Source organism: Branchiostoma floridae, chromosome 16, assembly GCF_000003815.2.
Source record: "Branchiostoma floridae strain S238N-H82 chromosome 16, Bfl_VNyyK, whole genome shotgun sequence".
Taxonomy (NCBI): domain Eukaryota; kingdom Metazoa; phylum Chordata; class Leptocardii; order Amphioxiformes; family Branchiostomatidae; genus Branchiostoma; species Branchiostoma floridae.
The window spans coordinates 5,074,198-5,101,848 of record NC_049994.1 but is presented as its reverse complement, the minus strand read 5'-3'; the positions used below and the strand labels follow the sequence as shown (position 1 = coordinate 5,101,848).

Sequence of the window (27,651 nt, the reverse complement as noted above, 5' to 3'; positions counted from 1 at the left end):
GACCCTCAATAGAGGCTAGCCAAATGATACGAGGCCTTATAGCCTTATGGAGTAGTATCAACTACGTGGCAGGACTAGCCTGGTAATCATTAGCCTGTATAAACATTAACAGTACATACCCACTGGTCAGTGAGTACACTGTACAGGTCACAACAGAAGAACCAAACACATGTATTATAATATACATTGTTAAGCTACAAGGGATCTACTAAATGAAGGTTGACATTTCCACGCTTCTTATGTGATGGTGAAAATGTAAGTTAGAACAGATATATGTTTCATTATAATCAAAAGTTTGTCTCAAGACTCTAAGCTCCTTAGACATCAAATTGTATTCATTATGTGTATGAACAGGGAAATATAAATCAGCTATTGATATTCTTCTATTCTATCTAGATTGTTAACATGTAAACATTTCTTTCTTTCTTTTTTTTGCAGTTTCTTTCAGACCGTCTAGCTATATGTCATAACAAGGATGAGTTGCTACGTCATTGAAGCCAGGGGCTCCTCCCAGAGACTACCTTACCTTCCCTTACCAATGTCTCTGCCTAACGGAAGACAGGTCTCCCTGGACCACTACAGGGAGCAAGACGTGGAACAACTCTTCTCCATCTTCAAGAAGATCGTTGAAGACGGACAGAGCTATCCTCAGGAGAAAATGGAGTCTCTTCAAGACTTCCGCGACTACTACCTCTCTCACGACGTCTTCGTTGCCAGGGATACCGCCAAGACGTCTGAAGACGTTCTTGGAGCTTTCTACGTCAAGCCCAACTTTCCCGGAAGGTCGTCTCATATATGTAATGCTGGCTTTATAGTGAAGGAGTCAGAAAGGGGCCAGGGTCTAGGGAAGAAGATGGCCGAACGTTTCCTTTACATTGCAAGGGATCTTGGATACAAGGCGTCCTTCTTTAACTTAGTTTACGTTAATAACGAAGCATCTTTAAGAACCTGGCGCGGTCTTGGGTTTAAGGAAATCGGCATAGTGCCGAATGCGGGATTTATAAAGGGTTTAGGCTACACCGATGCTGTGCAGTTTTACTACGACTTCTCAACTCTAACTGGTTCTGTGGAGCAGTTACATTAAATGGTTTGTTTCTGTCAGGGTAGGGTGTTGCGCCAAATAATTAGTCTCTACCAGACTCCGAGTCGCTGGAAAAAATCGTAGAAATGGTACAAATAGAGGAGTATGCCGGCCAGAGGAATATAGCCAGCTAGCTAGGCAACAGTAACGCGACCTAGGATTGCGAGCTGTTCCCTGGCCGGTTATATTCCTCTCTATTTGTTCCATTACTACGATTTTCCAGCGATCCGGAGTCTGGTAGAGACTACCAAATAATTGCCTTGCCAAATACATGTACCAGTAATTTGTTGATATTCGAATCGCGGTCCAACTTCCGGTCCACTGTTTTATTTCAGGTTTTGTACCGGTACACCGTACCCACCCCTATTCACGACCTTACTTGGCATCTGTGGAAAATGTATCCCGGAGGCAATGAAAAAAACAACAACATTTGCCTAGATAGTGATATCGATATAAGCGCAATATCAGATATTGATAATAAACATAGAAACAAGGTATAACTGCAGCTGATTTAATCATGAACCACACCAAAATAATAAGATGACAGTATAATAAGTTTTACTTTTACTCACATGTTAATAAGTATTGTGTAAAGATCTACGTTAAAGTTTAAGTAAGAGCTTATAGATACGACTTAGTTAAGGAAACGTTTCCTGGTAGTTTTGATTGAGCTGATTTTATCTCTAAGTCTAACAATAACCTACGTTTAAAATACTAGTATGACACTGAAATAGCCAAATTACATAATGAGCAAAACCTTGAATATTACGTTCCAAAAGTACAATTGATACAATACATGGATGTACATGATGATTTTAAATATATACAATGTAATTTTAGACAAAAATTCATCATACGTTATGCTACGATCATATTTCCAAACCGGGGCCCGGTCTGGCTGTGGAAACAAAAGGTAAAAGTGTACGTCTAATCAAGAAATATACACAAATGATGCTCATATTATCTTTTAAACCACAATTCTTGCAAATTTTCCGGTCAGCCACGCCCCAGTTTGTGAAAGTGGCACATCCGCGTTGAGAGAAACTTTTCTAGGCATGTTATATTGAACCCACCATTACAACATCTACAATAAAAGATCTGAACATTGGAATAACTTGACTACATGCATATAAGTAGTTAACAAAGGCACGAATGTAACATCACAAAAGTACATATGCGTGAATATCAACAATGATCTTACATGATATACAAAAGTAATTTTAGGGGAAAAGTTATAAGAAGTTTAGATTTTTTATACATTCCTTATTAATATGCATTGAATGTTGCCACATATGTTTATGAACACTTGTTATGGAATCTTAATTACTTTGAAGTTTGCAGAACCAAAATCATTCTATGTGTCCATGGACAATACGTGTATTAATGAACATACACTACAGATAGTTCTACACACAGACAAAACTTACATTAATAACCAATAAATATCTATATTGGCAAGTTGTGATACCGTTCATTGTTTGTGCAAGTCAGCTGATTCATTGTTGTGCGTTTAGAAGCAATTGTTCTGATTTTAGGCGACTGTTTGGTTGTTTTGCGTTGGAATCTCATTTTTTTTATTGGTTGTCTGGATAAGGCTTCTGATTGGTTGTTCTGCGTTGGAATCTCATTGTTCTTGTTGGCTGTCCAGATAAGACTGCTGATTTGTTGTTGCAGTGCGTTGAAATGTCACTGTTCTAATTGGACGGTCCAGATAAGGCTGTTGATTGGTTGTTGTGCGTTGGAATCTTATTGGCTGTCCAGATAAGACTGCTGATTTGTTGTTGCGTCATTGTTCTGATTGGACGGTCCAGATAAGGCTGTTGATTGGTTGCTGTGCGTTGGAATCTCATTGTTCTGATTTGCTGTCCAGATGAGGCTGCTGATTGCTTGATCTGCGTTGGAATCACATTGTTCTCTTTGACTGTCCAGATGAGGCTGCTGATTGGTTGTTGTGCACTGTAATCTATTTTGATTGGGCGATATGGAGGAGCCCTCAAGCTCTTCACTCCCCGGTCATTTACCTAAACGCCATGTGCGCGGCGTTTGCGGAAACCGTACGTGATGATTCTCAGAAAGGCGCCCCTGAAGTCTTTGTTAAAGATAGTATAGATGATCGGGTTGACAGCGCTGTTGCAGTAACCAATCCAGAAGAAGAACTTGAAGACAAGCTCAGGCACGTTGCACGACTCGCAGGCAACCACGATGGGGTAGAGCTGGAAGAACGGGTACCAGCAGACGATGAACGCCCCCATGACGAGCCCGATGATCAGCGTGAACCGCCGCTCTCTGGACTGTAAAATCTTCAGCCTCTCCTGCCGTGGACTGAGACCTGGCGCCCCCTTCCGATTTCTGTCGAACTGCAGCTCCATCTTTGTGCCGATTCGCTGCAGAGCTTCAGTGACAACCTCGCTCTTGGCTTCTTCAAACCTGATGGGAAACGACCCTTTGGGCTGCTTTCCGTCACTACTTTCTTTGGAGATGTCTGCGCCACCCTGACCACTTCTGCCACTCTTCTCCCCATGTTTTCTGTCAGTAGATGCTGTAGCCGTTAGTACGGTGATAATCTTCTTGCCCTGGTTCTTGTCTCTCGGATTTCTTGGCTTCTTGGGCGGTGTAGCTTGGTTGCGACCAGGGCTAGTCGGGGTACTGCCAACAACACTCATACGGCGCGAACCAGTAATGGTAGCGGTTGACCGCATCACCCTCAGATGGATGTAACCATCATCAACCTTCTTCATCTCCGAGACTGCAGCTGGTTTGGGTTGTGGCAGTGGCTCTCCCGAAGGACGCTTGGAGATCTTCTTTCTGAGGTGCGCCCGTGTTGCCACGATCAGACAGATGTAGGCCGTCACCATGACGATTAGTGGGATGTAGAAGCTCGCAGTGGCCGAGAAGGCGACGTAGCCGATGGACCGGTGCAGCGGGCACATCGGGAGGGCGCCGTCCTGCGCCCGGGGCTCGGCCCAGCCGAACAGCGGCGGGAGGGAGATGGCAGCTGCGATGATGTAAGCTCCTGCGATCAGGATTCCCTGGCGCCGGTTGATCGTCGGGCTACAAGAAAGAAGCAAAATAGGAATGTATGATGTGTATTGTAGGCTAAGTTCCCGATCGTCGGGCTACGAGAAATAATTGTGTAAATTTCATGCAAATGACTTACTAGGAGGCCCAAAATCTAATCATTTGGCGGTCAAAGAGTAAACTCGACCTTCTTTCCATTTCACCTACATGTCTTTCCAATACCTGCATGTACCTACACACCAAATATCATCGTAATCCATTGAGAGATTCTTGAGTTATGCTAACTATAAAAATCCGGAAACACAAACAAGCACTTACACACACACAAACACACACACACACAGACAGACACAATATCTCAATAACGCAGTGAGGTCATAAGTACCTGCGGTAAGCGGTGGGGTTGACAACGCAGCGGTACCGCTCCAGTGCGATGAGGCACAGGTTGAAGATAGAGGCGGTACAGGCGAACACGTCCATGGCCAGCCAGATCTCACACCACACCGGCCCGAACGCCCAGTAACCCATCAGCTCATGGGCCAACGACAACGGCATGATGAGCGACCCCACCTGCAGTAAGGGGTGGAGTCAATGCATAAATGTCCGTAACCTGTCGTTTCGCTACATTGTTCGCTACAGTCGTTTCGCTACATTGTTTGCTAGAGTCGTTTCGCTATATTGTTCGCTAGAGTCGTTTCGCTAATTGTTCGCTAGAGTTGTTTCGCTAATTGTTCGCTAGAGTCGTTTCGCTAATTGTTCGCTAGAGTTGTTTCGCTATATGACAGAAGTCGTTTCGCTACATTGTTTGTTAGAGTCGTTTCACTACATGGCAAAAGTCGTTTCGCTACAGTTTGTGAATTGCTACAGTCATTTCGCTAATCGTTCGCTAGAGTGGTCTCACGCTAAAAGGCAGAAGTCGTTTGACTAATTGTTCGCTAGAGTCGTTTCGCAACATTACAGAAATCATTTTGCTACATTGTTCTCTACTGTCGCTTCGCTAATTGGTCGCTAGAGTCGTTTCGCCGCTACATGGCAGAAGTCGTTTCACTAATTGTTCGCTAAAGTCGTTTCGCTACATGACAGAAGTCGGTTCGCTAATTTGTTAGCTAGAGTCATTTTGCTACATGACAGAAGTCGTTTCACTACATTGTTCACTAGAGTCGTTTCGCTACATGGCAGAAGTCATTTCGCTACATTGTTTGCTACAGTCGTATCGCTAATCGTTCGCTGAGTCGTTTCGTCACTACATGGCATTATATAAGTCATTACCTGCATGTATGCAGGTATGGTTTTCACGGGCGTGGGAAAATTTGGAAGCTGGGGATTTAGGGCGCTGTATCTCCAGAACGGATGGTGCGAGCACGACGATTTTTAGTACGTGGGTTGGGGGTGGTGGCCTGTCACTCAGGTTTGATTTTGGGCCTCCTGGCGTTTGAACTTGACATTGCAGGTGGCATTTTTGGTGTTTTGGGGGCACTTTTGGCGCTGTGTGTCCGGAACGATACGCGCGATTGCAACGATTTTTGGTGCATGGGTGGGGGGTTGTTGCCTGTTGCCTAGGATTGACTTTGGGCCTTGCCGCGTATGAACTTGACCCGGCAGGTCGAATTTTGTGTCCGGGAGGGGTATTTCCGGAGTTATATTTCTTCTGAACGGTTGGTGCTGGCGCGATGATATTTGGCACATGTGTCGGCGATGGGTGAATGATTCTCAATTTTGATTTTGGCGCCCTTGGTGCTTGAACTTGACATTTTAGGTTACCTTTTGTGCGGGCACGGGGCGTGCGCTGTATCTCCGGAACGCAAGGTGCCATTGTGTTGCTATTTGGTACGTGAGTTGTTGGTGGTGTCCTGGTGGTGAGGTTTGATTTTGGGCCTCCTAGTGCTTGAACTTGATACTGTATAGGTTGACCCTGTTTTGGTGTGGTTGGGGCATCCCCCCAATATCTGCTTGGTTGCTGACGGTTGGGTTGGGTAGAACCATCATCTGTTTTGGTTGATTGAGAGGTCTTTAAGTTTACACCTAGAACCATCATCTGGCCTAGGCCACCTTCAATGTATCAGGTTACTTTGTATCAACAGTGTCTGACCTGCCAGATGATATACTTAGTCTAGTATCTGTTGCTGTATTTGTTAGGTACAGTTTGAGTTTGCTTCTTAGTCCGAGTTTGTGGTGTTTTGAGAGCTGTGTAGTACTGGGTTTAATGTTCTGGTACAAGTTCCTTTACCCTGTTTGGCAATCAGCAGAAGATACAACTTTCTAAAGTGGAGGAGAAATGTATAGAGCTTGAGTGTAAGACAAAGGTATGTGTATAATTTTTCCTGTTTCTTGTTGTTTCTTTGGGGATGCCATTTCCGTATTGTATGCAGGTAATTTGTAGTTTGGGGCTAGTCATATTTGCTTGATTTTTGGGCCTGCTTAATCTATAGTACGGGCAAGGTTAAGTGGTAGAGGCTTTGTTTTGTTTTAAATTTGGTATCGTTTGTTGCATTTTGTCACTGCAAATATATGATGAAATTGTTTCCTCCTCTAAGCAGCTGCTCATTGATTTGGGGGATGTTTGCTGGGTGTTCACTCTGACTACGACAGCTTTCTGAACTTTTTAAAGTTGCCAGCAGCTTGCCATTTATGAATGGGATTGACAAGGACATTTTGAGTAGTAAATTCTGCTGTAAAATATGGCTTAGGTACTTCAGGAGATTTAGGTTTTAGTTGGACGGATTGAACAAAATATCATACCACCCTAATGCTGCTGGATGGGGCCTACCACTATTCATATTGTCTATGGAACTACTGTAAAAATATAATTTTTCAAATTATGCAAATAACCTTCCAGTGTCAAGTGATATAACACTCCAGAAATAAATCTTTAATGAATATCATTGGTACAATAAGGAGATTTAGCAGCTGCATTAGGTCAGTACATTGAAATAGGAAGATATCAGTACTGAATATATCATGTGTGACGGAACAACTACATGGGCCATCTGACTCTGAGACCAAAAAAGGTAGGAAAAGTCGTCTCAATAACTTTAAGGTACTGTGGTTGGTTACATGCTTAAGAAATCCAAAATAATTAATGTTCATCCATGCCCAAACTTACACATTCTGAAAATGGAATTTCAGACTTTTGCATGGTGCACAACCAACACGGTAAAAATACGCAACCAGGGACGAAAAGGAAAAAAGATACACAATAGGTCTACAGACACCTAATACATTTCATGCAGGCCTGAGGTCTACGAACTCTTGTTTGACTAATTGTTCACTAGGGTCGTTTCGCTACATTACAGAAATCGTTTCACTACATTGTTCGCTACTGTCGTTTCGCTAATTGCTCGCTAGAGTCGTTTCGCCACTACATGGCAGACGTCGTTTGACTAATCGTTCGCTGGAGTCGTTTCGCTACATCACAGAAATCATTTTGCTACATTGTTCGTTACTATTGTTTCACTAATTCTTCGCTAAAGTTTCGCTACATTGTTCACTAGAGTCGTTTCGCTACATGGCAGAAGTCGTTTCGCTACATTGTACATTCGCTACACTTCTTTAATACAGAAATGTATACCTTGCTGCATCGTCAGGATGTCTTCATGATTGGATGTCATCGACCTTCTTCGCGGAGCTAAAAAAGACTTACCAGTAAGTCACTAGCGGCCAGTGACACCAGAAGCCAGTTCTGCGGATGACGTAATTTCCGTTCTGTGGCGACAGCTATGCATACCTGTAAAATAAGCATCATCTTAGTTTTACTTTCGATGACTTAAGGTGGTATCTCACTGTACTTGAGGCACCGGTGCGGCACTACGGGGTTCCAAAGATTTTCTTACGTTTTGTGTATTTTGTTGTCTTCTAAGTCATACATTTACATATTTCGCAATATCTAAATTATAAAAAAGAACAAAAATAACACAACAGTGCCACAGTGAACGAACCCCACAGTGCCGCACCGGTGCCCCAAGTGTAGTGCGATACCACCTTAAAATAACCTATGCTAGAATACTTTACGCAGACGGAAATACTACTAATACTTCACCTGGAAGTAAACATATATACGGTTGTACTCGCGTGTATATATTATAAGGATGATATCCCATGTGTAGCATCCATATATAGCCGCGTCAAAAGAGAAACCGTAGGCAACATATCGGCTTCTGACAGAATAGGTTTATTTATTTCTTTTTCATTTCCATCTTTGCTCGTGTTATGACCGAAGATAACACTGGTTATGAAACGAAACCTGATTTCTTTCACTGGACTTCTTACAAAACTTAATTATCTCTTTGAACAGATCTTCTAAAAGAAGATGTTTACTAGTTTCCTTTAGACTTTTTCTTTATTGACATCATTGGTCACTATGACCGAATGTAACCCTGGTTATGAAATGCATGTACGAAACCTGATGCACCGCACTTCTTATAAAACTAATTTGGTTACCTGAGCGAACTTCTTTAGAATTTTTCTTTATTGAGTTCAATGCTCTCTATGACCGATTCTAACACTGGTTATGAAATGAAATCTGATCTCTTTCACTGGACTTCTTACAAAACTTAATTATCTCTTTGAACAGATCTTCTAAAAGAAGATGTTTACTAGTTTCCTTTAGACTTTTTCTTTATTGACATCATTGGTCACTATGACCGAATGTAACCCTGGTTATGAAATGCATGTACGAAACCTGATGCACCGCGCTTCTTATAAAACTAATTTGGTTACCTGAGCGAACTTCTTTAGACTTTTTTCTTTATTGAGTTCAATGCTCTCTATGACCGAATCTAAGACTTGTTATGAGATGCATATACGAAACCTGATGCACCGCACTTCTTATAAAACTAATTTCGTCACCTAAGGAACTTCTTTAGAATTTTTCTTTATTGAGTTCAATGCTCTCTATGACCGATTCTAACACTGGTTATGAAATGCATATACGAAACCTGATGCACCGCACTTCTTATAAAACTAATTTCGTCACCTGAGCGAACTTCTTTAGACTTTTTCTTTATTGAGTTCAATGCTCTCTATGACCGAATCTAAGACTTGTTATGAGATGCATATACGAAACCTGATGCACCGCACTTCTTATAAAACTAATTTACCTGCTTGAACAGATCTTCTGATTGAAGGTGTTAAGTTTTCTTTACACTTACATCTTTGTTCGGTACGACTAAAGGTTACACTGGTTATGAAATGAAATCTGATCTCTTTCACTGCGCCAAAGCTTACTTAATTACCTGCCTGACAGAATCTTTTGACAGAAAATTTACAGATTTTTTTACACTTTTACATTTGCTGGTTACGACCGTAAGTTATACTGTTTACGAAAGAGACCAAGGTCTTTACCGGTCATTTTATCAAGCTGATTTGACTACGCGTTTGGCTCAGGCCCAAGAGGTCTTGTATTTGAAACCTGCCATGTCACCGATAAAGTGCATTTGGGAAAGGCATTTTCCTCACTTCACTCAGTTGAAAATGAGTACCTATCTTCTCCTGGAGACGTCCCCCGGATAGGATGTTAAATGGAGAGTCACCCATACACGTAAAAACATAATAATTCTTTCCTATGCCTTATTGGAAATCACAGTTTCCACTGAATTAAGAACCAATTTACAGTGTTAAAAACGCATCAAAAAGAGATCTGATATTATAAAGGGATCTTTATTTATGATACTTGGCGCAGCATATTATGAAAGAAAAACTGCACCACTTTGCACCATTTTCTGTATTGCGATTTCCTTTACTAGAAAAATAGCGACTTTAGGCTACAGATTGTCACCGATTGGCGCCCATTCTAGTCGAATAACGCCTTCTTTGTAATCTCCAAATAAAGCTTAGGCTCCGGCTGTTTTTATTAGCCGTTTTTATCGAGCTTTCTGTCTATTTTGTACTGTTTTCTTGATGACTCACGGCCTAGCGTCCAAGTGCCTGGCATAAACATGCATGCATATATGGTCCGGTCCAGTTAGACACCAGCTTATGTAACGGAAATCTGAGAATCTTGTTCTTGGTCAAATTGTCATTGGATGGGCCTCGGTGACCTGCAAGCATCGACCGATCCCCAACAATCACGCAGTGGCCGAGGAGTCCGGAATTCAGTTGAGAAAGAAATTTCATGGTAGACCTCGTGGCCGTTTTTTCAGACTACTGTTTGACACGCGCAAATACAGAAAAAGCAGTAACAGAATAGAAACGCAGCATTTACAAGCAAATACATGATGTTTCCTCATGTTCTGGATGCTCTGTTCATGATCTTATTCTCACTCAAGCATATTCAATTCATATTAGATGATGACAAGCCCCTCCAGCTCTATCCTACCACCTGCTATGCACATGCAACCTGCAGTTACCATGATGCTAAAAGCTTAAGTTGCCCATACGTCAGTGACTGAGCTGCGTCGGGCCTGGCCACACATAGAAGAAGAAACTGAGAAAGAAATATGTTTCCTTTCCGTGAAGGCAAATAAGAACAGGACATCAACTCACCAGTATGTTCCCTACAACGATGATGGCCATGACTACGGACGCCGCGAGTCCGATCGCCACCTTGGCGGGCAGGCCGTACGGTGTGGCCGCCACCTGCAACAGGGCACTGACGGTCGCTTGGCTCCGGCTGGTGCTGTTTCCGATCGACATGATGAAACAGCGTCGTCTGCGTCAAGTCAGACACTACTGCGTAATTAAGAGAACTCAGCTGCCCACTTCTAGATCTTTCTTCGTCTGGGCGAAACCAAAATCCCGAAAGTGTTCCAAGGAAGTTTTCTGAGGAGGGGCATATGAAATAATTCCTACAAAAAAAACCGAAATAGAAAATATCTACAACATATGTACAACATTCAAATAAGTCACTGGCTCTTCTGAAGAAACGTTCGAAGTGTAGATTATGTTTATTCAAATGTAGGAACCCACCGTTTGGTAGAGTCCCAAAAGGTTTGCCTTGCAATTATATAAGCCAGGTTTGTACTCTCCTGGCGGTGCTTATTTCAAAGCTGATATTTGCATTGAGAAACAGGAGCCTCGTGGGCGTACGAAGGAATCATACTTGAGTTCATCCCTGTTACGTTTGGTGATACGTGCATGACGAGGAACTATATGATAAGAGACCAGAAATTATACGCCCGTCCTTGGCCTTTTGTAAGCTTAATATAACAAATAATATGATATTAATAGCTTAATATAATAACTGGTTTGGAACACAGCACAGTGGCTCAAGAAATATATACTCGTGAAGAGCCGCGAAGAAACATATTGTAGCATGTTGCAAACGACTTGTACCTTGTTGCGAAAAGACTTGCCTTGTTGCGAACTGACGGTTGCGAACTGACATTTATTGTTGCGAAACGACCTGTTACCGTTGCAATTACAGAAAGTCACAATAATAAAGCAGTATAATCAACACTGTCTACTTCTCAAAAGTATGTTTTTACGCGAACCTCGGTGCTTGTTTTTGAATTAGTTGCCATGTGTAATATGACGTCACGTACGGTCTTAATCATACTTTGCAAAAAATCCTCGAGTCTGAAGAATGATATCGATTTAAGATGGTGCAATGTCCAATAACAGGAAAAGGGTGTATGTTTCTTGCAAACGCGTGTGTACATGCTAATTGAATAATACTAGCTTCGTTGTGGAGTATGAACAGAAAATGTTGCGCTTTGGTTTCGTACTCCCTTTGATTTGCGGTGTCACATTTGATTCACATGATATCTCCTTTTTGCCGTTCTACTAGGGGTATTCCACTCCAGAAGTGTTATTTCCAATAGATAATGTATCAATGAATGCATGATCAGCCGACATTTTGTGGAATTCCACTTGTAGTGAATTACGCGATTATGATTTGATACTCACTAAACCCATGCAGACCTTACTCATGCATTCTCTATACGCATAGACACTTCCTTTATCGTGATTATTTTCGGAATAAATGAAAAGTGTTAACGTTTAAGCCCCCTTTACAAATCAAGAATTTAGCTCGGCCGAGTTGTCAGCGAGCTCCAGATGGCCATTTTCGGCCGGAGTATGACCGGCGTTTGGGCGATTACACGGGCTCCGGACGAATTTTAGCAGCTCGGCCAGCGTTTGCGGGGCAGCTCGGCCTGCGCTTAATTTCAGCGAGGCCTCGGCGGTGAGTGTTGAGCTCGGAGAGCTCGTCAATGGGTTGCCTGTAGCTCGACCGGAGCTTGTCCGAGCAATGGCCAAGACTTGGCCAATACTCGGACGGCAATCCGACGGTTTTAAAGTCTTTTTTTCCGGTCGGAGCTTGCCCGAACTCTTCGGTCTCGCTCCAGCCTCGCTCGGGTTTCCTACAATAACCGGACGATATTCCGTCCGACATTGACAAGTTGGGTGCGCTTCGGGCGGGCGTCGTGCTACTGTCGGTACGTGGGAGCTTGGAAGGGCTCCGGCAGAATTTTAACTGTCACCTAATCAATTTTACACCTGTGTTGAACATGCACGTCCCTTTGTTTTTTGGCTTTCATCTTTAGTAAACAGGTTGTTCCGACATATAAGATAAAAAAAGACTACTGTATGAACTTTTCTAGAAAAAAGCTGCGTACCTTTTATAATGTAAGGCAATTTGACACCAAGACAGTACTTCCTATTTATTTCTTTGCTATGTACTCCCTATTTATTTTTTTGCTATAGGTTTGGATGTGTGAGATCATGTATTCTTCACGTCTAAAGGCTTCCAGTCTGAAACTCGGACGGCCTTTGCCGGCCTTCGCTCGAGGTTCGCACAAGGTCCGCCCGAGGTTCGCCCGATCGCAACTTTGTCAATATTATTGTATTATGGTGAATAAGACTGGTCTGTTCACTTTGTGGCTCTTGTGGTAGATTTTGGATTGGTGTATGACGACATTCCTGTTGATATTATTGTTTTCAGTGTGCCCGTCTACTCCACTCATACCCTACACATATCCGCAACTCAGAAATTAAATTCTACACAAATATTGGCTCTTTACAAGGTTAGTCAGTTCTGACTTCGTCCATGTTCAAGACATAGTACAGTCTCATTAACAAATTATAATCAGTTGTGTTGGACGGACGTCGGACGGGCTCCATCCATTTGTAAAGGGGGCAGATATTCAGCGAAAAATACAGCCGATACTCGGGCGATGTTGACATTAGGCGAGCTCTGACCGGGCTACAAATTCGGCCGGCGTCCGCATGAATTGTAAAGCCGGCTTAAAGCCCACCAAGAAGGCCAATTGCTCAGTAGATATCAAAGAACACTGAAGAAGACGAGTTTTTTCTTAGCGCCCCTGAAATTAGTATTGTAACCTCACTTAAGTCTGGCATCGTCAGGCACATTGTATTCAGCTATAGGCTTAAACTGATTAGAGAATTTATAGGGTACCGTATTTGTGGAGTTTAGTAGAAGACTGAATCCTATTCGATGCGCGTGGAGCAACTGGGTACTTATTCGTATAATGTGAAGTGGTATACATTTATTACATACAAAACAATAAAATTAATACAAATCGGAAAATAACACTCCCTTCTGGAGTAGAACACCCCTTTTAATGTAGAATCATAGACTAAGCTAGAAAGCATGATAATCCTCCCTTCCCGCGCAAAATGGTGCATATGCAATCTGGAGGCACCTATCTCTGTGGTTTTTGTAGTCCTAGGTCACACAGCTTTGTGCAATCACTACAGCAGTGGGCTAGTCCACAGGCAGTTGTCTGTGTGCTCAACTTCCATACTCTTTCCAAAATACTGCATTTCTAGGGCCTTTACACTGAAACCGAATTAGCAGGAATCAAGCAGAACCAGCCGGAATGAAGTATTTGCAAATTTCGTGCCACATTCGCATTCCGAGTGGGAATTCTAAATGGACCTTGTATCCCCTTCGAGAAGGAATGAGCCAAAATGCCGTCAGAGTGAAAAGTTTTTTCTATTCCTGGGAATTCTAAAAACTCTCACTGCATTCCAGATATTTTTTCGGGCAGGATTCGAAGTGGCTTGCCGTTTCGGTTCTCCATCGAATGAGATAAGAATGTTTTGAATAATGTTGGAATGCGTTTATACTACAGTTAGAATATTAAGAATCCACTTAGAAAGCACTTTGAATGCCATTCGATATTTCTCCACTTCGAATTCACCTCGACAGTTTTTAACATGTCAAAAACTTTCGGGACAGCCAAAAGGACGGGCACAAATAGCTGGAATGCAGTGAGAATTTCTGGAACACATTACCAGGAATTGCCAGGAATCAGAGAAAAGAATTTTCATTCCGACGGTATTCCGGCTCATTCTTGCTCTCGTGTAAAGAGGGATTAAATCTTGTGAACAAGCCGGCGATCGAACTCAGGACCTACCAACTGCATGTCGAACATTCTACCCACTTGGCCATTGCCCCCTTATATAAGCGGCGGCATACTGGCGGCGTCGCTGTCAAGAAAATGCGGCAAAAACTAGACGGATACTGTAATGTTGAAAGGTTGTTGAATGTTTGTGGCTTTCATCATCGCTATTAGGAACCCGCACTGCGGAAAAGGTTCGTGTGTCCTTCACGGTTTGTTTCAACCGCGAAACCCCTGTGAACTGAAAGTGAGTAATCGAATCACACCAAGGCTGTACGGTGAAATCATAGAAGAGAATGAAATTAGCTCTTGGTTGACCACAGAAACCCGACTACAAAGCTTAGCAAGGCCCGCAGTGGTACGGCAGCGTGGCCGAAGCCGACTGAACGGTTATATAAGGTGTTTTCCATAGCATAGGATATGAATGGTGTATACATAGAGGGCATCGTTGTACCTCTTTATCCATCTGTTTCTCTTTCTCTTCATCTATCCATCCATCCTGGATCCATCCATCGCGGATCCATCCATCCATCCATCACGGATCCATCCACCCATCCATTCATCCATCCATCCATCCCTAATCCATCCATCTCGGATCCATCCATCCATCCATCCCGAATCCATCCATCCATCCATCCATCCATTCTTTCATCCATCCATCCCTAATCCATCCATCCATTCATCCATCCATCCCGGATCCATCCATCCATCCATCCCGAATCCATCCATCCATTCATCCATCCATCCCGAATCCATCCATCCATTCATCCATCCATCCCGGATCCATCCATCCCGGATCCATCCATCCCGGATCCATCCATCCCGGATCCATCCATCCCGGATCCATCCATCCATCCCGGATCAATCCACCCATCCATTAATCCATCCATTTTTCTAGTGATCTAAATCTATATCTTGTAAAGATGGTCACCAAAAACAGTAAACACGGGTTGGCGGAAACGGCTGCCCGGTCGGTCGGCGGAAACCCCTGCCCAGTCCAGTCCGGAGGTTGGTTTTGGGGGTTTCGAGTCTTGCATACAACAGAGTAAGGTATCTAGTGCAGCTGCGCCTTCTTGCAGCAGAAAGCATTGTAATCTCAATATTAAACATACACTAATCGTAGAATAAACTTATACAAAACCGTGTCGAAATTTTGGACGGGGTTTTGGTTGGAAAACGGCTGATAGTATTCTGTATCTAAATTATGACGAGGGTAATCGTGTACCTGCTGTAAATCTGATCGTAATTACGGCCGTATTTACAGGGCGCTATCACGTGGAGCGCGGTCGGTAATATTAAGAATATTTATCTTTTGAATATCGTGTAAATCAAACAGCCTGAAACTGCAATCTTTGATTGATCACGATACTATTTTCTCACATGTTGGAAATGAAGAAACCCGAAAATAATAAAGATTTAACCAAGGATTTAATATTTTAACGTGTTCGTGGCCAAAGCACTAAAAGTCAGCAGAATCCCATCCAGTCTCAGATCGGCAGAGTGGCTAGAGCCCAAATAACGCCACGATAAACAACGTGGCCATGGTCGGCTCGAGAATTTTTTTTTAATTAGCAATTAATGTTCAACACGAGTGACACATACTCTGATCAATGCCCACATCTTCTTTGTCTAAAGCTATTTTGAAGAGCAAATAATGATAAAGTTTACTACTGTCCCCTATTAGAAGCGCCTCACACATATCCACGTGTCTACACCGCTGCGTGTTTCGGGGTCAACGACCTAATGTGCGCCACATGGAATGCCGAAAACCTCCGATGAATTACACAATCCAATCAATCCAACCTACAATTTTGTTGTTTCAGATTATATAAATATAAAACTATTGTTGGGATAACATTTTTACAAAAAAAAATCAAGGCGCTCATCAGTTCTTACGGTGAGGACACGCGGCTCATTATCGACCTTATAAGCGCTAATGAGCTGGCATCACCGAAATCTGGTGTTTACCGTAAACGTGTATAAGATCGAAATTACGCCGTTATTACGGTAATTACGGTAATGTTTACGATATTAGTGCTACTGTTCAACGTAGGGTCAGCCTACACGAGAAATGCACCTCAATTACTGTTGCGACAGCAAGCCATATTGTTTACATTTGGTACACTCGAAACCCCCAAAACCAACCTCCTGACCGGACCGGGCAGCGATTTCCGCCGACCGACCGGGCAGCCCTTTCCGCCAACCCGTTAAAGACGTATCTGACTTTTCAGGATAAGGTTTTATGGGGTTTTCGACAGCGTGGGGCACACATAGCATCGTCGCATCTATCCATCCGCCTCTCTCTCTCTCAGCTAAAAACAGTTAAAACGCGTATCTACAAACCTGACTTCTTCAAGATTAACCTTTTGTATCTGGTCGGAGCGCTAGCCTAGTTTGCTTAATGCCTAGATTACACATAGCCGACTTTGGCTCCCGAACACTAGCCGACTCTTAGCCGACCCAAGTCGGCAGTAGTTCGGGAGTAGTCTGACCAGTTTAGGCCACGCCTATTTTTTAGCGCCGAACATGTCCCGAACACCTCCCGACCAGTAAATGACTTACTCCCGACTGTGTCCCAAATGCTAACTAACCTATCACCAACCATCCCGACCTCTAGCCGCAGACTGCCGAATCACTCCTGACTGATCCCCAACCGATTGCCGACCCTTTTTCGACTTGAAATAGACATAATCAGCGATTTTCAAAAGAGTGCTCATTTTCGTTTTTAATCAAGAATGTCCTTTGTTCTATTTGTAAACATCACCAAGAGATCAAATTTAGATCACATATAGCTCCAGTGCGGCATTTATGGGTCTTTTTGTTTTTGGCTGGATGTCGGTCGTGTGAAGTTCGGGAGTGATTCGTCTACGTCCTGGCAATAGTCTTTTTGCTTGGGAATGAGTTAGCAGAGATTTGTCCAAGGTCTTGGGGTGAATCATTGGTAAGTTGGAAACAAGCTGGGAGTAAATCAGCAATGTTTATGGCGTGGTTAAGATTTAATTTGACTGCTGACTTACTCCCGAACACCAACCGAACACTAGCCGACCGTGCCGAACACCAGCCGACCACCAACCGACCCATTCCAGAGTTGCCGTTCAGAGCCGAATGTTTTGAACATTTCAAAACATTCGGATGGAGCAGCCGAACACCAGCCGACTCAACCGAACGCCAGCCGACTACAGCCGACTAGCTCCCGAATCACTCCTAAACCATAGTCGGGAGAGAGTCGGGAGCCAAATTCGGCTATGTGTAACCTAGGCATAAGCTTACGTCACATTTCCACACCGGGGCCCGGCGGGCTTTTTGTGGAAACGAAAAATAGATATGTATACGCGAAACCCCTGTGAACTGAAAGGCAGTAATCGTATCACACCAACGCTGTGCGGTAAAATCATAGAAGAGAATGAAATTAGCTCTTGGTTGACCACAGAAACCCGACTACAAAGCTTAGCAAGGCCCGCAGTGGTACGACAGCGTGACTTAAGCTTGGTCACTATGGCCGAAGCCGACTGAACGGTTACATAAGGTGTTTTCCATAGCATAGGAAATGCAGGGCATCGTCGCACCTCTCTATCCACCCGTTTCTCTCTCTTTCTCTCCATCCATCCATCCATCCATCCGCCCATCCATCCATTTATCTAACGGTGATCTAAATCTGTATCTTGTAAAAGATGGACACCCAAAAACAGTTTAACACGTACCTGACTTTTTCAAGATTAAGGTTTTAAGGGGGGGTCGACAGCATGGGGCACACATAGCTTCGTCGCATCTATCCATCTCTCTCTCTCTCTCTCTCTCTCTCTATTCATCCACCCATTTATCTACCAAACGGTGATCTAAATCTGTATCTTGTAAAGATGGTCAGCTAAAAACAGTTAAAACACGTATCTACAAACCTGCCTTTTTGAAGATCAACCGTTTGTATCTAGTCGGAGCGCCAACCTAGTTGGCTTTAACGGGGCTCCCATACTCTCTATTAACGGAATTCTGCCATGGGAGACTATGGGGGCACCAATAGCCTACCTAGGATGGCACTCAGGCTAGATCCGTCCTGAGGAAATTACATCGTATATATCGCATATATATATAGAGAGAGAGGCAATTATTGTAACTTGTTTGTTTGTCTGTTTATTGGGATCTCCATTAGACTTAACAATTTTGTCGTAAACTCTATTCTTAGCTTCCTGGAGTCCATTTTTACAGTTTACAAAACAGGTTACAACACAATCAAAAACATGAGTCAACATAAATGTAGAAGCATAAAATAACAAGTATTGAAAGCAAACTGCAGTGTCAAAATAAAAATCAACTCAGTGAACTTGATATAATGAGGAGGGGTCATAGGTCATCAGTAAGTTATAACATAAATAACAAAACGTCAAATCGCTGCAACAATGCAACAACTAAATGATATAGATTAAATAACCAAGTGGGTGTAACTGACAAAGAAATTAACAGAATAACTTAAACAAATTGATGACATTGGTGGACTATAAACATGAGTGTATCATTGCAGATAATCAGTCCGACTTAAAATAAACCCGGGTCCCGGCCATGCTCAAATATATCCCGGGTGCCGTAAGGTGTTCGAAAAGTGCCCGAAAGTGTCCCCAAACAGCCCGTGAGCTGCCCAACAGGGCCCCTTTTTCCAATTGGATCTAAGCCTAAGCGTGCTTGCTCCAGTCGTAGTAGGCGTACTTGGGAGCGTACTCCGTCGGGCCCATGGTGTATTTGTCCTCCTTGTCTTCGGCGAGTGCTACAGGTCCTTCCGTCGACACCGCAAAGTAAGGCGGAGCTAGAACACATCAGATCAGCTCGTTAGAACCATATCTAGGTGACTTAAGCATGTATCATCTAAACGTACATCTTCCACAGAGGCGGCGGCACCATTTTTTAGTTGTGGGGGCGAACATTTCTCATATTACTAAATGGAGGGCCGAAGGCCCGAGTCGTCGCGCCTCCGGCGCGACCCTTCTAGGGGGGTCCGGGGGCATGCCCCCCCCCCGGAAAAATTTCAAATCTAAACCCTCTGAAAAGCTATCTCCTGTATTTTGAGGGGCAAATTTTGCTGCCAGACTAAGCTAACTTCAATGACATTTCTATCAAAATACACATAGTTTTTAGCTTTAGTTATTGAGGGCGACACCCCAAACATATTTTCACCATCTCGAGCGGCGAAGGTACGAGCCGTTGCAAGGTAGGTTCTGGAAATTTTTTGAAATCTAGACCCTCTGAAACGCCATTTCCTGTATTTTGAGGGACAAATTTTGCAGACAGACTAAGCTGAATTTAATTAAACTTCTAGTAGAGAAAACGATTTTTGAGGGCGACGACCCACGCACCAACATATTTTGCACTACGTCGTCGTGAGCCCCGAAGACGCAAGCCGCCGCAAGGGAGTTTTGGAGAAATTTTTAAATCAGGGCACTTGAATGACATTTCCTGCATTTGAGGGGAACATTTTGCTTGTAAACAAATCTAAGTTTGATAATGAAATTTCTACTAGAAAAAGGTCGTGGGGGACGACGCTCCGGTAGCATTTTCCCACCATGTCCAGTGCCGACGGCGCGAATCCTCACAAGGGAGGTCCTTTGAAATTTTGAAATCTGGACCCTCTGAAACGTCATTTCCTGCATTTTCAGGGCCAAATTTTGCCAGTAGACTAGCGAGATTTGATGAAATTTCCATTGGTGAAAATGTACACAAGGGTTTTAGCTTGATTTTGAGCGTTTCAGCTTATTTTATCGTGGGGGCGACGCCCCCACGACCTATTTTTTGTGGGGGCGGCCGCCCCCACTGCCCCCATGGTGCCGCCGCCACTGTTCCACAACCTGCCTATTGTCGTAAAATAGTACGCGCTACTTTAGGGCGCGGTCACATAGGTCGTGCGATCGTCGTACTGTGCTGCTGTTCTGTCAAGGTCTGCTTGAAAACCCTGTGGCATCAAAATCATACGACGATAGCACGACCTATGTGACGGCGCCCTTAACTTTAGTACATAGGGATGTTCCTGTAGTTCGACTGGTACTCGGCAGCCTCCCATGGATAACTGGGGACCCTAGTTCAATCCTGGGCAGGGCATCTTGGTTGGGGCTGCTCTCATTTTTCGGGGTCCTTGAAATTGAGGTGCCTCTAGCACGTTAAAAGGAACGGGATATAGTAAGCCATCCCTGCATAAATTATGCCCTGCTACTAAAACAATAAGGAAACTAGTTGTTCTACGTGGTACCACTCACTACAATGGTCTAAACAAAGTAACGAACTTTTGTACATACGTGGTGCACTGGGGTCAGTAGTTGCCGGGTACGTCCACTGTGCGAAACCGAGGTTTGGGTACAAAGACTCATTGGAAGGTGGCGGTTGTTCTACCGGATGTAGGGGGAAAGAAGGGGCTTGTGGGTAATAACTCTTCAGGGGGATGGAGCCAATGGTGATCGGCATCTCGACATCGAGGTTCGTGTGCAGTCCCGGGATGTTTACGATGAACTGTGAAGAAGAAAAAAAACATCAACATGACTTGGACCAAGGACATTCTATATAATGTCCTTGCGTGGACGCTATGGAGAAGTTAAACTGCTCGCCAACTAAAAAGATAGGACCGACCGGAATTTTTTAGTGGTCGCTCAGTCCTCTTGAGCTATATGTGACCCAATTGCTCTGGACGCGAGACTTAACGAGTATGACGTCAGCAATGGGTCAAAGGTTGTTGGTAGACAATATCGCCCCCCCATCCAGGTTAAGACGTCTTTTGCATTTATCAATTCAAATGTCAGCAATGCACGCCTGTGCCTAGGGTCCATTTGAGGTGTTCACGATTACTTGCGACTGGTAGAAGCACTTTTCTCGGGAAATGTAAGAGATGTGTTATATGGATGAGGCGACGAAGGATGTACACTTTCAGATTTGGTAGATTTTTAGGCCTGATCCTAATTTGAGGTCGTCGGTCATGATCAGAAGGCTGACGTCATCAGGTAAACCCCAAAGCAGATCCTACGGTAGCATAAAATATATCAACCGCTGCCAAAGCAGTGTGCACTGGCTTCGTAGCCAATACATCAGAATCTAATATGTCGGCATTGTTTGAAATCAATTGTTATGAAAATAAAATAAAAACAATCGTTGCAAACATTTACGAAATAGCTCTACGTGGGTAATTTCTTACCTTGATCTTGTACTCAACGTCAATGATGTTGCAGTATCGTTCAGAGGAGGGAGGGATGGCAGGGATCGGAAGAGCTATACTGCTCAGGTCAGTAGCGTCCTTCGCTTTGCAGCCCAATGCCTTTATTTCGCTCAGAGTTTTCTGCCCGCAAATCTCTTTGTGTGAAGAGGTAGCAAAGCATGTCGCCTTCTGCAATGGCAACATTACATACAAAACCGGTAAAACATGAATAGCTAGGAGTGCCAAATAGTGTTTTTGGAAATGCACTGCACGTAAACACAAATAACAACAGATGACAAAGTTCAATTTGTGTTACTTTCACCGCTGGTACCTCACTGAAACGTACAAAATTGCGCCAAAAAATGCACCAACTTGTGCCAATTTTGACTTGTCACTGGCGTGCGACACATTTGTACATGTAGGCCAAATAAGCAAGTTATTAGAAATTACAGTTTTACTACAGAATTAAAAAACAATGCGTAGTGAGAACATGCATCAAAAAGAGATTTGCAGTGCTAAAATCATCTTCACTTATGGTACTTTGCACAACATAGGTAAGATATCACGAGAAATGTAAATTGTACTGCTTTTCGCCATTTTGTGCCCACCTTTTTCCAATTGCGGCACAGTTTCTGAATTATGAAATTTTTGGAAATACACACACACTGTGACAAGAGTTTAGGCGACAAATATTTTGTAGATGCCTAGCGTACTTTGGCGCAAACGGGCGCGGTCCGGGGACATACCTGCTTTAAAATTACACTTTTTACGTCTCCCCTGCCCATATACTACAATATCAGTCTGCGAGTATGAAAACGTACCTGTCTGAGTTGAACAGTTGTCTCTTTGATTTCGATTCCGCTGCCATTCTTTAGAGTCCCGCTGAGCCTGACAGTCTCTCCCGGACAATACGCTCCTCGGTCCGTTTGGACCTGCACTTCGATCGGATCGGAAGCAAAATGCCAGAATCCAAGCTTTTTCGAGTCTTGAGCAGCCGACGGGGTCTGCCAAGTGGGCATAGTGAAATAAGAGACAAGTGAAGGATGCGAAGCTTGTCATTGTACATGTGGACAACTAAATCAATCCGAACTCTGCATGTACAGCGTTTATTGTGGACAACTACAACCTGGCCAAACTCTGTACAGCGTTCATTCTGAACAAATACAACCTGGTCAAACGCTGTACAGCGTTCATTGTGGACAACTACAACCTGGCCAAACTGTTCACAGCGTTTATTGTGGACAACTACAACCTGGCCAAACTGTTCACAGCGTTTATTGTGGACAACTACAACCAGGCCAAACTGTTCACAGCGTTTATTGTGGACAACTACAACCTGGCCAAACTCTGTACAGCATTCATTGTGGACAACTACAACCTGGCCAAACTCTGTACAGCATTCATTGTGGACAACTACAACCTGGCCAAGCTCTGTACAGCATTCATTGTGGACAACTACAACCTGGCCAAACTCTGTACAGCATTCCTTGTGGACAACTACAACCTGGCCAAACTCTGTACAGCATTCATTGTGGGCAACTACAACCTGGCCAAACTCTGTACAGCATTCATTGTGGGCAACTACAACCTGGCCAAACTCTGTACAACATTCATTGTGGACAACTGCAACCTGGCCAAACTGTGTACAGCATTCATTGTGGACAACTACAACCTGGCCAAACTCTGTACAGCATTCATTGTGGGCAACTACAACCTGACCAAACTCTGTACAGCATTCATTGTGGACAACTACAACCTGGCCAAACTCTGTACAGCATTCATTGTGGACAACTACAACCTGGCCAAACTCTGTACAGCATTCATTGTGGGCAACTACAACCTGGCCAAACTCTGTACAGCATTCATATTGTGGGCAACTACAACCTGGCCAAACTCTGTACAGCATTCATTGTGGACAACTACAACCTGGCCAAACTCTGTACAGCATTCATTGTGGGCAACTACAACCTGGCCAAACTCTTTACAGCATTCATTGTGGGCAACTACAACCTGGCCAAACTCTGTACATCATTCATTGTGGACAACTACAACCTGGCCAAACTCTGTACGTCATTCATTGTGGACAACTACAACCTGGCCAAACTCTGTACATCATTCATTGTGGACAACTACAACCTGGCCAAACTCTGTACAGCATTCATTGTGGGCAACTACAACCTGGCTAAACCATGTACAGCTATCGTTGTGGACAACTGCAACCTGGCTAAACCCTATACAGATGGCGTTGTGGACAACTGCAACCTGGCTAAACCCTATACAGATGGCGTTGTGGACAACTGCAACCTGGCTAAACCCTATACAGATGGCGTTGTGGACAACTACAACCTGGCCAAATTTACCCTGTACAGCTAGCGTTGTCGACAACTACAACCTGACCAAACCCTGTACAGCTAGCGTTGTCGACAACTACGACCAGGTCGAAGTCATGACTGAAGTGCCATGACTTATCTGGTTTTCTGTCTTGTAAGTTTCCACCAACAATCTCTCTGTTTTTCAACCTGAAAAATAAAACTACTAAACCCACATATCGTAATGCTATGGAGAGTAGTTGTTGTGACTGAACGAACATTGATTCCGGTTGAAAACACGTATCCTTACCATTGCGTTAGGGTCCTCGTTGAGATCATACATGTCCAGCACAGTGAAGGCCCTCTTGGTTTTCTTGTCAAACTTCCATGGTCTGTCTATGATAGCTTCGGCGAAGTAGCGCACGTACCCGTAACGACTCTCAAAGGAAGTGGGCAGGCCTGCACTGGGGAGTTGGTACTCGAAGGGATAGGTGTGTTTGCCCGCCGGCAGTACAGGGGTGTTTCCGAACGTCGCCTCGCCTTGAAGAGAGAGCGAAAGACGTGTCATTTCGAGTACTAAGATACCGTCTACGATAGGGGTGGGTACCGGTACATCGGAACGGTTTGGAAAAACCCGACCTGAAAAAAATTAGCTGTACCGGGTGTTGGACTTAATAGAAAATAGACAGATTGTATGATCACAAATTCACACGTTTGGGGACTTACCGGTAGAAGAAAATAACAATAGTTATTTCTACAATGTTTTACAGTCAATCGTATAGAGGTAGTTAGTCTTGCAGGATTTTAGAACGCAAGTTAAGTGGGACTCAAATACTCCAAAAAACATACTTCTTTATAGCGAAACGGACCATTGTTTTTAGTATCGTCCATTCACATGTTTTCACATACTGAATCAGGTTCGGACCTGGACCTTATCCTCTGGACCTGAACCGGTCCTGGACTTGAATTTTCTGTACCGGTACCCACCAATAGTCCACGATGGTCAAATTTGGTACCAAAGTTTCCATTCTAAGGGAGAGTATCGGCCGCGGAATACCGTGGTTCAAGCGCGGTCCCCGCGGAGGGTTGATGGTAACTGAAACATCTTCTAAACGATCGTAGCCTACCCTTGTCTTTGTTGGGTTTTTTTATGGTCCCCGCGCATGGTTGATGGTAACTGAAACATCTTCTAAAAGATCGTAGCGCACCTTTGTCTTTGCTTTTTTTTTATGGCAGATAGCTTTTATTTGTTAGGAATAACTAGCGTGGGTTTGGTCCCCCTATCAGCTTGCCCTTGAACTACATTGGCGTTTTTTGTCAGAATCTTTGAGAAAGTGCCTTACCTGGGCCCGGGCCCCAAAGCGTCACCGTTTTCTCGAAGTACACTTCCCTGCCGGTGTACACAACCGTTGTTTTCCCGGTAGAAACAACCCAGCGGCATTGGGCAGATCCTTTCATCAAGAGTTTTATCCCTGCAGATACCAGAGAGAATATTATTTTATGTTTAACCCTACTCAGAGCCCTGCACTAACTTTCATGTAGCATAACGCCCAAACGGCTTACGATAGAACCACCAAAGTTTCTTTTTATTATTCTCTGAAAATTTGGTGGACATATAGTAGGTCGTTGAAGTCGAATGAAGAGATACAGGAGTTAGAAGGGGCTGGCCTCAGAAAAAGTTTGAATAGGGTTAAAGGTTAACAGACGATGTTACCAAATTATCAGGTACCTTGATCTCCGGGTCGTTGGGGGACAAGGTAGACATGATGATAGATATCATTACAATACGCCCCAAATCGTTTATTCAAAGATATCAATACAAAGTCACCACGAAGTCACAGGTATTGATATCATCTGACATCGAGGTCACCATGTATTGCGTGATGATTTGGTTTACATGTAGATATCTACATGGGGGGGGGGGGGGATACCTGCTTAGTCATGTTTTGGGTCACAGCCTTCCCACTACAGCGCCACCTACCGGCGGGAAGTAGAATCAGTCAGTACTGCGAACCTATTAGCGTTCGGGTAACTGTTTTGTGTACAAAGAACCCACGATATACGACATACGGTAAGATTTGGACAGCGTCCCTGTCCTTGTTTCTAAGCCACAATCGGTACAGGAGAAATTCAATGCACTTTCAACACCTACCTCCCATCTTCATATCTTCATTCAGTTCCACCTCTACCTGCCCCCTGACGACTTGTCCAGCTTGATACACGTCCATGTTCTTCTCGAATGTGATGTAGAAGGAGTTGAGAGCCGGCATGATGTCTTCGGGTAGTCAAACGTTTAAATCAATTGATATCTGCATGGGAGAATTAACACAACCTTTATTAACGTTACATGGTGTACTGTAAAAGAGGAAACTGTTCATGGTGGTTTTATATTCGCGTTTTCGTGGTGAAGAGACTAACAAACATCCCTTTTACAGAAAACACCGCATGACAGTTTCAAGCCGAGCTTATTCCCGTTGATGTTTCTAGTTTTACAGTATAATCTCTAAGCAGATCTACCAGTGGGAAGACAGTATCCAGCACCAGAGCCAAAATAATAACAGATCTACCCAGCAGGAGGACAATGTTCATGGGCCATAACAATAGCAGATCTACTAGACACGGACAAAACAGTATACATGGACTAAATTAGACCAACGGCAATCTCCTACTGGATACTATTTTGGCCATCGGTACACGGGCCCCTTTATATCTGAGATAACAACATGTATACAGGCGCTACTCTGATTTATTACCTCCATAAAATGTCCTGGAGGTTATTTTTTTAGCAGCGTTTGTCTGTCTGTCTGTCTGTCAGTCTGTCTGCCTGTTGATCAACAGGATAACTCAAGAACGGATGGATTGGTTCCATGCTTGGTCTGTTGGTAGGATGTGTAAAAAAACTGGAATTGAATATACTTTGGGGTTCCTAGCGGCCTCCCCTGGTACTGCAGTACAACTTTCTGGTCTCATTTCTAGTATTCTGAACACGCTATGGTCACGATGTTTAAGAGTTAGATAGCTCTTGTGTCCAGAAATAAGTGACGTAAGTTTGGGCACCCTAGCACCAAGGGTTGGAATTGCAGGGACAGTTTTGTAAAAACATTCCGAAGAGGATAACTTTATGATAGGTGGAACATTAACAGACACAAAATATGCAAATGAAGAACTGATTTGCATAATAAGTGCAAAAATGGCAAAAACGCTTAATGATAAATGATGCGATTTTTTTTACTTGTGACATGCGTAAGCTAATCAATGATGAACATCAAAATGCATAATCTACAATATTTTGTCTACAGAGCTCTAAATAAAACTCTAATTCTTAATTTCTTCACTGAAGAGCCAAACGTTATGTCCTATACGATACAAAAGTTCTCCAAATAATTGAGGGGGGGGGGGGTCATGTCCATTTTCCGTAAGGTATACAAACCTACTTTCATGAATTCGAAGGTGAAAGCATTCACGTGATTTGTCACGAGGTGACCAAATTTTGCTTTATTACCTCAGTTAGCGTTACTCTAACGTTAAGACTGTGTTCACGATATATTGTTCTTGTCCCAATCTAAATAAAGTCTAAAGGTCGCGAAACAAACCTTCCACTGGGACAACAAATGGATCACTTAAGAAGGGCAGGTAACGGTAAACATAGGCGAACGTTTAGCAAGTCATAAGATACCCGGTGTGATCCTTATGTTTTCACTCACCTGATTGATTGTCCGTCCAAAGTGCTGCGTCTGTGTATAACTGACTTTCAACCAATCGTACCGCCCCTTTTAAGCA

At 43.5% G+C, this 27,651-nt stretch overlaps 2 protein-coding genes across 2 annotated transcripts; both read right to left on the bottom strand.

Annotated features, from left to right (window-relative positions):
- Positions 1-1,895: 1,895 nt before the first annotated feature.
- Positions 1,896-7,864, bottom strand: LOC118403489 (probable G-protein coupled receptor No18). Its single transcript, XM_035802212.1, has 4 exons — positions 7,740-7,864; positions 4,485-4,669; positions 4,322-4,331; positions 1,896-4,197 (listed from the first exon to the last, which is right to left on the bottom strand). Exons 1-4 carry the CDS (start codon positions 7,839-7,841, stop codon positions 3,103-3,105), a joined length of 1,392 nt encoding a protein of 463 aa, XP_035658105.1. The 5' UTR covers positions 7,842-7,864; the 3' UTR covers positions 1,896-3,102.
- Positions 7,865-18,517: 10,653 nt separating this feature from the next.
- Positions 18,518-26,198, bottom strand: LOC118403735 (arrestin domain-containing protein 3-like). The gene is made up of 7 exons (XM_035802535.1): positions 26,024-26,198; positions 25,215-25,343; positions 24,182-24,411; positions 22,384-22,566; positions 21,563-21,751; positions 20,676-20,886; positions 18,518-19,195 (listed from the first exon to the last, which is right to left on the bottom strand). The coding sequence occupies exons 1-7, from the start codon at positions 26,139-26,141 to the stop codon at positions 19,065-19,067; spliced, it is 1,191 nt and encodes a 396-aa protein (XP_035658428.1). The 5' UTR covers positions 26,142-26,198; the 3' UTR covers positions 18,518-19,064.
- Positions 26,199-27,651: the final 1,453 nt, after the last annotated feature.